Here is an 11,653-nt window from a genome sequence, read left to right as displayed (position 1 = left end):
GGCCTTTATCATATCCAGATTCATAGTATCTGAGCCCCCACTGTCGTCCAGTGACCCATCCATCATACTGGCGCCCCTTATCACTGAACGTGATATTTAAGGGGTTGCATAGCCCTGTCTGCTCACAGTTGGGGGATGTGTGGTTCAGGACTACTTTAAGGAGGTCCCAACTGGACACGGGGTTCCAATAAACATTACCCGTAGTTTCACAGCCCCAAGAGCTACAATAAAAGGATTCTAAGCCCCCACACTGTCGGGCTTGTTGGTGGGTTCATCCGTCATGGGGGCAGACATAGAAGGTAGTGGTTTTTATTCTATTGCATGCTCGGGGATAACTACACCCGCTGTCTCCATAGGAAACCTGGCTCTGGGCTGCAGAATAATCGCGGTCTGGTGGTCGAATTAGGTGGGCCTGTCTCCAAGGTATATTAGGTATGTCCCAGGTATCTAATCCAGCAACTAGGGTGCAAACATCAGGGTGCAGGGACGGCCACCAGGTCTTAAGGGAGGCAGTCTTAGAAACAGACCACACTGCCTCTCCTGTCTGAGAGAAAACCTGCCATGTCAGCAACCTGGGTTCATGGGGGTTAGGGTTCTGGAAGGTGGGAAGTAACTGGGTCATTAGAATTAGAATTGTTAGTGACACAATCATTTTTACACAAGCGAAGTTTAAGAGGGTTATCAGTTCGAATTACTCGCCAGTCCGGGTCTGGTTGAGGCGCTTTCTTCAGATGTGAAGCATGTATCCAGGAAGAGATGCCATCTACTTTCACAGCTGTAGGTGTGGTCAAAAGGACGATGAAGGGTCCTTTCCACCGAGGCTCAAGATTTTCCGTTCGATGTCGCCTTACGTAGACCGAGTCTCCCACTTGGAACGGGTGAGGTACTGAAATGTCCTCTGGCCGATAGGCTTCTCGGATAGAGGCCCACACTTCTTTCTGCACAACTTCCAGAGCCCGTAACCTTTCAAGCAGAAACTTATTAGTCACAGATTCAGGGGATACGTGGAGGTGAGCTGCATTTAGTGGAGCCGGGGCTCCAAACATAATTTCAAAGGGTGTTAGTCTAAAACGGCTGGGGGTGTTTCTAACTCGGAATAAGGCGAAGGGAAGGAGGACCAACCAATCATATAAACCAGTCTCTATGGATAATTTAGTCAGGGTCTCTTTTAGAGTTCTATTCATCCTTTCTACCTGTCCTGAGCTCTGGGGCCTGTATGCACAATGCAATTTCCAATTCGTCCCCAAAATCTTGGCCAATCCCTGACTTACCTGGGCAACAAAGGCAGGGCCGTTGTTGGAGCCGATTACCTTTGGGATTCCAAACCTGGGAAATATTTCTTCAAGGATCTTTTTAGACACCGTCTGAGCTGTCTCAGTTTTGGTGGGGAATGCCTCTGTCCATCCTGAAAATGTGTCTAAGAAAACTAGAAGGTACTTATATCCATACTTAGCAGGCTTGATCTCAGTGAAGTCAACTTCCCAGTAAGCTCCTGGGCGATCCCCTCGAAGTCTTTTCCTGGATGTTACTGGATTTTTACTCACATTTACTAACTGGCAGGGAACACAATTTCTTACAACCTCGTCAGCCAGTTTTCCTAATCCAATAACATGATAAGGGGAGTCTTGAACCAAGGTCTTTAGGTTTTTTGCTCCCAAATGTGTCAATTGATGCAATTGCCTTAAGTACTCTTCTGCCTCTCTCTTAGGCAGGACAACTCTCCCTTTTTCAGACTTGTATATCTCGTGGGGTGAGGAATTTTTAAACCCTAATTTGCCTTTATACAAGCAAGGTCTTCGGGTGTATACTGGAAGCTCTTAATACAAGTGGCCTCTGGGTACACTTGGAGGGGTAAGATATTCATTCCCTGGGCTGCTTGTTTTGCAGCTTGGTCCGCCCTTCTGTTTCCTTGAGCTATTAGAGAGTCACTTTTTTGATGCCCAGGGCAATGTATTATTGCCACTTCTCTAGGTCTATGGATGGCTTCTAACAAATTTAAAATTTCTTGTTTGTTTTTAACATCTCTCCCGTCAGAAGTCAATAACTCTCTCTGTCTATAAATAGCCCCGTGTATGTGAGCGGTGGCAAAAGCGTATCGGCTGTCGGTATAGACGTTAAGTCTCTTACCTTCTGCCATCTTTAGAGCCTGAGTCAGAGCGACAAGCTCTGCTCGCTGTGCAGAAGTGCCCGTTGGAAGTCCACTGGCCCACACGATTCGGTTATCATCTACTACTGCAGCTCCCGCCATTCTCTTACCATCCATAATGTAACTGCTCCCGTCCGTATACCAAGTCAGGAGTCCTGGCCCTTCTAAAGGCTGATCTTGTAAGTCCTGGCGGGTCCCCGTCTCCTCAGCCAGGATTTCCTGGCAGGTATGAAGTACTTCTTTTCCCAAATCGGGGAGCAGAGTAGCTGGGTTTAGGATGGCGGGTGGGGCAAATTCCACACGATCACGATTCAGGAGTAAGGTCTGGTAGTGAGTCATTCTGGCATTTGACATCCATCTTTCGGGTGGTTGCCGGATTATGCTCTCCAACGCATGTGAAGCAACCACAGTGAGTTTTTGTCCCAGTGTTAGTTTGTCAGAATCTTTAACTAGGAGGGCCACAGCTGCTACTACTCTCAGGCAGGCAGGCCACCCACTACTCACAGGGTCTAATTTTTTTGACAGATAGGCGACAGGTCTCTTCCAAGGTCCCCATTGTTGGGTCAACACTCCTTGAGCTACTCCGCTCCGTTCGTCCACGAAAAGGACAAATGGCTTAGTTACGTCTGGCAATGCTAGAGTGGGTGCTGAGAGGAGGGCCTTCTTGATATCATCAAAGGCCTGTTGTTGCTCAGATCCCCAAACAAATGGGGCTGTCCCCTTGGTAAGGGGGTACAGAGGGGCAGCCAAGGAAGCATATCCGGGTATCCACAATCTACAAAACCCCGCTGTCCCCAGAAACCCGCGAACCTGGCGTGCTGTAGTGGGGACCGGAATCTGCGTCACAGTCTGCTTCCGGGCTTCAGTAAGCCACCTTTTCCCTTTTCTCAGGGAATATCCTAAATAAATCACTTGTTGTTGGCAGATCTGTGCCTTCTTAGCAGATGCTCTATACCCTAATTTGGCAAGTTCAGTCAAAAGGGCTTCAGTGGCCTCTTGGCAGGTCTCCCGGGTGGGAGCGGCTATCAATAAGTCATCAACATATTGCAGCAAAGTTACCTGTGGGTTTGAAGCTCGGTAGAAAGCCAAGTCCTGATGTAAAGCCTCATCGAAGAGGGTGGGCGAGTTCTTGAATCCTTGTGGCAAACGAGTCCAGGTCAATTGCCCAGTAGTTCCTGTGGTGGGATCTTTCCACTCAAAGGCAAACAGCGGTTGGCTGTTCTGGTGCAAGCGCAGACAAAAGAAAGCATCCTTTAGATCTAAAACTGAATACCAGATGTTTTTTGGGGCCAGGGAGCTTAGTAGGTTATAGGGATTTGGCACGGTGGGGTGAATGTCCTGTGTCCTTTTGTTAACTTCTCTTAAATCTTGTACTGGTCGGTAATCTCCCGTTCCTGCCTTTTTTACAGGCAGCAAGGGGGTGTTCCATGGGGATTGACATTTTACTAATATTCCCTGTTCCATAAGCTTCTGGATATGTGGCCTAATTCCATCCCTGGCTTCTTTACTTATTGGATATTGCCTCACAGTCACTGGCAAGGCTGAAGCTTTTAGTTCTATGATTACAGGGGGCTGGTTCTTGGTGAGCCCCATGCCCGCCATCTCCGCCCAGGCTCCTGGGAATCGGTCGAGCCACTCCTGACTAATTCGGGAGGGCTCTGGTTCCATAAAAAGACAGTATTTGTCTTCCAATCTTATGGTCAGAATACTCAAGTTCAAAGGCTTATTTTCCTGATTAGTCACCAGAGGTTTCTCAGCTTGAAAAGATATTTGGGCTCCTACTTTGGTCAAGATGTCCCTTCCTAACAGGGGTGTAGGGCATTCCGGTATAATGAGGAAAGAGTGACTTACTCGTCCTACTCCTAAGTCTACTGCCCTTTGGGTGGTCCATGCATATTGTTTCTGGCCTGTAGCTCCAATCACCCAAGACTTTTTGCCAGAGAGAGGGCCCTTGTCTTTAGTTAATACAGAATGTTGAGCACCGGTGTCTACTAGGAACTCAACGGGTTGCCCCTCCACTCTCAGAGTTACCCTGGGCTCGGGGAGGGGTTCCGAGCCCCGTGCTCCCTAATCTTCATCTTCCAGCAGAGACAACACCTTTTCTGGAGGCTTCTGCAGTGGCTTTTTAGGGCATTCTTTCACCCAATGTCCTTTCTCTTTGCAGTATGCACATTGATCTTTATCCAAAGGAGGCCGGTTGCCCAGGTGCCCTGCCTTACTAGTTCTACCACTAGAGGGCGGGCGTCCCTTACCTTCTACTACTGCGACCAAGATTTTTGTTAAATTTCTCTCATGCTTCCTATCCCTCTTTTCCTCTTTACTTTCTTTTTCCTTTTCCTTCCTTAATTCCTTCTCTTCCTCAGTCTCTCTCTTATGATAAACTTTCTCAGCTTCTTTCACCAAATCTCTCAACGACAAATCCTGTAAGCCTTCTAGTCTCTGAAGCTTCTTTCTAATATCAGGCACTGATTGCCCAATAAAGGCAAGAGCCACTGAAGCACTGTGTTCCTCAGAAGTGGGGTCAAAAGGAGTATACCGCCTGACGGCTTCCATCAGGCGTTCTAAGAACACTGCGGGTGCCTCAGCGGCTCCCTGACTAACCTCTCTTACCTTGGCCAAATTGGTGGGGCGCCTTGCAGCCCCGCGGAGACCTGCCACCAGAGCCTAGTGATAGATGGTTAGTCGCTCCCTACCTTCTGGAGAATTAAAGTCCCAGTTGGGTCTGGTCAGTGGGAACCCCCTTTCTATATCATGAGGGAGTTGCGACGGTCGTCCGTCAGCTCCAGGCACGTTCTTTCGCGCTTCCAGGAGGATCCTTTCTCTTTCTTCCGTGGTGAAGAGTACCTGTAAGAGCTGCTGACAATCATCCCAAGTGGGCTGGTGAGAGAACATCAGGGACTCTATCAGTCCCATTAGTCTCTGCGGTTCCTCTGAAAAAGGAGGGTGGTTAGCTTTCCAATTATATAAATCGGCAGAGGAGAATGGCCAGTATTGCAGAGGTTGGAAAGGCGGGTCTCCTTCCTCCCCGAGAATGGGGGCCCCATAAGACCTGAGGGGAAAAATACCTGATGGGTCCAATGCGGCCCCTCGGCACCGCCGAGTTCCCTGGGCCGGTCCCGGAGCTGGCCCCGATGCCTCGGTACCAGAGGCTAGAGGCATCGGAGGTGCCGGGGCAGAGGCAGGAGGGTAAGGAGGGGGATCATCAACCATGAGCAAGTCTTGAGTGTCAGGGTGTATTTTGATGGTCTCTTTCCCTTTTCCCCGAGGTTGAGCCTGAGCCAATAAGACTCGAGAGTTCGCTTTCTTTCGCACCCAGGGCTTTACCCAGGGTGGTGGATTTTCCACCAATTCTTGCCAGACCACAATGTAGGGCTGCTGATCCGGATGTCCCCGAGTTGAATTCTGGAAAACAACAGCTTTTACTGCAAGCAGAGTGGAGAGGTCAAAAGTCCCCTCCGGGGGCCATCCAACGTTAAAAGTGGGCCACTCGGAGGTACAGAAAGTCTGCCACAGCCCTTTTTTAACTTCTACCGACAAGTCATGCGCCCTTGCTCTCACTTCTGTCCAATGACCTAAGGTCAGGCTAAGGCGGGTCGTCACGGTCTGTCCCATTGCCAGTATAACAATTATTAGACACGTAAAGGACACATAAAACAGAGACACACAGAGATTAAACACACAGCGGCCGCTTTTTTGTCTTCCTCAGATTTCTGACCAAGAACCGGAAGGAATCAGTGGGCTGATACTCTCGGCGCCCAAAAACCAACCCTATCTCATCCGGTTCACTTTTGCGGAAAAACAGGTGGGAGGCCACCAGGCGTCCCTGGCCCTCCAAACTCCCCGGGGCATCCCCCAGGGTTGCAGCCTGCGGTGCTCCAAGTACGTCTACCGACCGCAGTCGCGACCCCTTACGGGACCGGGACGGCTGCCAGACAGAGGGTACCCTTTTCAGAACTCCGACCGGTCTCACTGAAAAGCAGAACACAGAACACAGACAACTCAAGGCGCCACTAATCTTACCTCTTCCTCCAAGAACGGCTTCAGGAGTGAAGCGGGGTGAGCGCACGATCCCGGACGAGCCCCCAAATGTTGGATTCTCCCAGAGGAGGACGCCGCCCCAAATCACTCACGGAAGGCGTCTCTTGATGCAACAAGCAAGAGGAATTTATTCAGAGGCCAGCTAGCTGGGGTCCATGCATTAGCCCGACGCAGCGGGTCTCAGCGAGGACCCCGAACTCACAAAGCCAGAAGTTTTTATAGCATTTTCAAAGGGGCAGTATTTTCTACAGTCACAATACAGTTTTTTGTTTTGTTTTGTTTTTTTTCATAGACACATAAATTTTCGGCTGACGCCTCATCCTGGGGGTCTGATTAGATAAAATCACTTTCAGAATGTTTAGGGTGGTTCTAGCAAGATAAGCTTAACTGATTGAGGTTGGCTAACTGAAGGTCACTACAATTAACACTGGCTGACTAACTTGTTTTTCAAAGTTCTAGTACTTTTTCTCCTTCTAGGTTAGAAAATGGTGTTTGAGCCTTTAAGATGGCTGTGCTTATGCTAACTTTTGATTCTTCAGGTTCTACAGTTTATAGATGCTCTTTACATATATTGACATTTTCCTGAAGTATTCTTACACAGACATAAATGCTAGTTCATGATACTAGAGGAATCAATGTCTGAGCAGACAGGGCCTCAGGGAGAAAAATCATAGATGGTGGGCTTTTCCTCAGTGGCAGCCAGGCTTCCCAGGACTGTGGTTTAAAAGCAGCAGATATCAACACCTTTGCTTGGATCAGTCCCAGGAAACAAGGGCATAAATTAAATTCAATGCAAACAATGTGTGACTTTGTGTTTTACTGGGCAACTTTTTTGTTGGAGCTTCCAAAGAAAGTCAAGTGTTTCAAAGCAAGTTCCGAAATGAGGCATTCCTTCAAATTGTGGTCCACATTATTTTTTGACAATGCAAGAAAGGTTTGTATATGGCTAATGACTCAATTTATAATCAGCCCAACCTGGCACAAAACAGAATCTTAACATTGTTTCACTGTTTTGGAAACTAATGCATTGGTTCACTCAGATGAATTTGTAAAGTAAATACTATTACCACTCAAGAGTTAGGGCTTTTCAGGCAATAGCCTGTGTGAGATGGCCAGGAAGGCTGCAGACTTTCTCTGCGGTGACCCTCTTGACTCAGGTTGTAATGCCCGTGTCTACAACTCCTGGCAGGCTGCCCGCCAAGTCCTCTTATTTCAACAGTGAGAGCCAATTACTCACCCCTAGTGGCCCCCTGGAATATCTTATCACTCACAGAGTGGGTAAGAGTGGTCACTTGTAAAACAGATTTGACAGAAGTCATGAACACCTGCTGGTTTGGCCTAACCTAAAAATAAAGCATGTCTGCTCAAAACCATCCTAATGATGCCAGGGTTCTTGTTCAAGAAGCCAAAGAATGAGCTTCACAAACAGTCAAGGTAGGAGAGCAAGGTACAGGCTTTTATTCAGAGATAAAGTGAGAGAATAGAGCTCCTGGCTCATGCCAGGAGGGGACAAAAGAGTTCATAGTGGTGTGTTGTCTAGGGGGTTTTATAGGCAGTTGAGGATTTTTCGAAAACATGAAAAAAACTTAGGGGTGTGGACTTGCATCACCTGCCCTGTCCTCAAGGTGGGCTGGGTCATAGCCTGATTGCCAGGGCTGACAGTGGAGTCACGGGTTATGCTGATACCCTTGCAGAACACTCAAACATTCCAGGACAAGTTGCTTCTGGCCTTTTGACCTTTAAGTGATCTCACTGAAGATGTCTATATTCTTAGGTATCTTTCCCTAGAGAATTAGTGTGACCTTGACTTTGCGTAATGCTTAACGGAGTTTCAGTGGGGACTTCTTTGCCCATTGCTACATTGCTCTGACTGTAAATATTCTGCCCTGCTTCCCCGCCCCCCGCCCCCCCCAGGACCTCACCCTACTCTGACTACACCCACCGTCCCTGTCTCACTAACACTGTTTTGCATGTTGTGCATGGCATAATTTGTGATTACTCCTTGAAACAGCCACTTAAATTAAAGCCATTTTCACATTACAAGAAAAGTATGATTTCATAGGAAGAAATACTTTAAATTCAAGGCAGTGCAAAATCTCTAGTCATTCGACCATCAGCACTGACATAAAACTCTTGGTCTGCTCAGGGCCCAGGGAGGCTGCAGCTATTCTATTTGCAACACAAGCCTGGCTTTGTCATCATCAAGGTCATTCCCAGCCCCTCCTGGTTCCTCCCTGTCAGTCACCCATGGCCCCAGGCTGCAGTCTGAGGGAGCTGCCTCAGACTCTTTGATTTACTTTCTCCCTTGGCTCAAAAGTTCCAGGTTGTTCCTTTTTCCCTCCACCTTTTCTCTTTGGGCAGGAGTGAATGCCACCATGATATTGTCTCTCTAGCCCACACCCTAATTTTTAATGCCCAGCGGCTGGTCCCTTTGAGGTGTTTACAGTTACCTTCCCCTTTTCCCACCATTTGTGCAGTTTTCGTTATCACCACCGTTGTATGATTTTTCCATTCATTAGTGGGAAAGAAATGCTATCTTATACACACTTACAGCTTTTTCTAGACCTGCTGAGCTCAGCCAGAATCCCCGCCCCCACAATGCAAGCTTAGCAGCTGCCTGGCCTTCCTCCATCAGTACCGCACCCTGTCGGTCTGAGTGAACTGGGGGCGGGGAGGCGGGGAGGCGGGGTTGGGGTGGCTGTCGTGTTGCCAAGGCAAGTAGCAACCTGCTGAGTCAGCAGAGTCAGCTTCTTTGGGGTGTGGATGTGCTTGTCCAGGTCTCAGGTGCTGGCGAAGCCAACAGACCCCTCGCCCCTATAAATTATGGGAAGCAACCCATCCAGTGCCATCCAAGCTGTCTGGGCTCACTTCTTTGGCAGTTACTTGCAGGCTGAAGCTCATGCCAGGTGAGGGGCCACAGAAAGATCTCCGTATTTTCTCTGCAGGGAAATCAGTCATTCTCTGCCCTCAGAGTAGGTTTACTCAAAAGTCGGGAAGAATGGCACAAGCTGAAATAATGGTCCCCACTTGGTCTTGGTACTTTGGCTGGGGGCAAGGAAGAGAGGAGGACACCAAGAAATGAGGAGGAAAAAACAGATTTTGCTTCTCATTTGCAGAAGCAGTTTTTATTGTCTTTTTAACATCTTGCTATTCTTAATCTGTATGGATAGGACCTGTTCCTTGGGAAGGGTTCCTGGGGTGGCACCACGGAATTTCTCTCAAAAGTTTCTCCATAAACTGGCTTGAACACACCGTGTGTGGATCCACTACCATTTATAAACCAATTTGTAGCAAAAGATCTCAGGCACCAGTCACCAATGATACCGCCCAGAGCGCAGAGCGCTGGGAGGGGAGGAAGCAGGTTGTGTGGCCTCAGCTACAAAGCTGACAGTCTGACCTTAAGATAAACCTATTGATCCGTTCGGTGTCTGGGCACTTAACGATCATGAAGTAAAAAAGGACTTATTCTTTGCCTCATGTGATTTTGCTACTAATGTTGCTGATATCAAAAACCATGTTCAAACTGAAAGTCAGTTCCTTGTGGGCTGTAATTGAAAGGCGCAGTAACCACTGGAGACAGGATGGCCAGTGATGCAGCCCACCTGCCTGGGGACAGAATGCCAGCTCAGCTTATTAAATCTCCACCTCATCTAGCAAAAGGCCCTTGATGGAAACAGATGTCAATCTTAGTTTTAAATTTGTGTCTTACTTATTATGAATTTAGAAAATGCATTGGATTTCCTGCAGCCTCAACTTCCTCACTTCTGTAAAATGAAATTGTGAGGAGGATAAGGCATTGACAAAATCAAAAACTCTAGAGACTGGGAGATCTCTGAAATCCGAGGGTTTATCGAGCCTTTACAGCCAGAAAAGGACTGAGTCCTAGTGTTATGGTGGGTGGATAGTCAGACAGGAGCAGGGAGGGGACTGGGGACACTGGCTGGTGTTTACATTAGGCTAGGTCCTTGTCTATGTAAGGTTGGAGGGACTGGAGGGAGGCGTAAGCATGTCAGACACTGATGACATGCCAAAGTCCCCGGCTGCTACCCCTTCCCAACCTGAAAGAGGTGCCTTAGGCTAGCCAATCCTCGCGCCGCTGTAAATCTAAGCTCTGCCTCCCCCTACCTTCTTTAAAAACTCGCTGCCTGCCCTGCTGAGTGTGACTTCCCTGGCCTGTGACTAGCCAGACTGGGAAACATCGCCTGGGAATTGCGCTCAAATAAACTGCCTGGCCCTTTGTTGCCACTTGTCACCTGCTTATTTCGGCTAGAATTTATCTTACATTTGGTGCCGAAAAACCTGGGAAGGAGCGTGAGCGCAGGACCCCGACCGGCCATTGGCAGCCCTGCCCCCCTCCTTCCCCGACCCGGGACCTCAGCCTGCTCTCCGCTACATGAACTATTTTCCTGTGAGTCCCCCAGTTTCCCCCAGTCTGTTTCCCTTCCTAACTCTGTTTCACCTGGTCCATCTGAAATCATAGCTATGTCCAGGTTGGGGCATCCGGCCCATCCGCTGCGGGCATCCGGGATACCCACCCCTGGCCCTGTGGTGGGGGAGACGTCCCTCACCCAGCCTCCCACCCCTGACTTGGTGCACTTGGGATGCTGGGCGCTCCTCTCAGCGGGATTAGTTAGGAAGTGGCACAGATATGGGGAACCAGCCCTCGAAAGCAGTGGCTCAGACCCTGTTGCAGTGTCTCATTTCTAATTTGGCTACTCTACATTTGTCCCAGGAAGTTCGCAAACGGAAACTAGTCTTTCTTTGCTCTGAGGCCGGGCCTCAGCATCCCTTGAACAACCAATCTCGCTGGCCCCCTGAGGGAACTTTCAATTTTGGCCTCCTCACCACTTGACTAATTAATGCCACCGGAGCGGAGAGTAGGGTGAAATCCCATATGTGCAGGCTTTTGGACTTTGCACTCCTGCCCAGACCTTTATGTTAAGTGTTCAATGACTCAGGTTCTCCTGGCCCGATCTCCAGTTAAAGATTGTCAGCCTCTTAATCTGCCCAGTCCTTTTTCTGTTTCAGATCCGCTGGAGGACCTTAGTCTCCCACCTCCCTCAGCTCGCTACCCCCACCCCTCTCCGCCACCATCTTTAAGTTCTTTGTCCTCCCCCGCGTCACTGACATCTTCAAGTCCTTTGTTCCCAGTCACGCCGCCTTCCTGCTCCTCTCCTCTTTCGATGACTGCACCACCCACTGCCCCTCTCCTTCCGCCTTCACCGCCCTCTTCCCCCACCGGAACATGTTCCTCCCACCCTGCGATTCCAGAAGCCATGGACAAGAAGCTAAAAAGAAAGAAAGCAATTAAATATCAGTAACTCAAATCTTAATATCAGTTTGTCTGTCTGTGTATATGTTTTTATATGAAAAGTGTTGCTAACTGTAGTTGTTATGTCTCAATTTGTATGTTTGTGTGTCTAAGTGTGTAAATGAAAAATATTTTCCTACCTCCAGATGGTATTAATA

The 11,653-nt window shown here is 48.7% G+C and overlaps 1 protein-coding gene across 1 annotated transcript; it reads right to left on the bottom strand.

Moving 5' to 3' along the window:
- Positions 1-668: 668 nt before the first annotated feature.
- Positions 669-5,758, bottom strand: LOC130684242 (uncharacterized; the record flags this gene model as incomplete). Its single annotated transcript, XM_057504358.1, is given in 2 exon segments — positions 669-1,775; positions 1,778-5,758. Coding segments are annotated over 2 exon segments (5,088 nt in total), but the record flags the coding sequence as incomplete, so codon positions are not given.
- Positions 5,759-11,653: the final 5,895 nt, after the last annotated feature.

This window comes from Manis pentadactyla, chromosome 6 (genome assembly GCF_030020395.1).
Source record: "Manis pentadactyla isolate mManPen7 chromosome 6, mManPen7.hap1, whole genome shotgun sequence".
Taxonomy (NCBI): domain Eukaryota; kingdom Metazoa; phylum Chordata; class Mammalia; order Pholidota; family Manidae; genus Manis; species Manis pentadactyla.
Note: the sequence above shows the minus strand (reverse complement) of the source record. Positions and strands in the feature narration are given on the sequence as shown.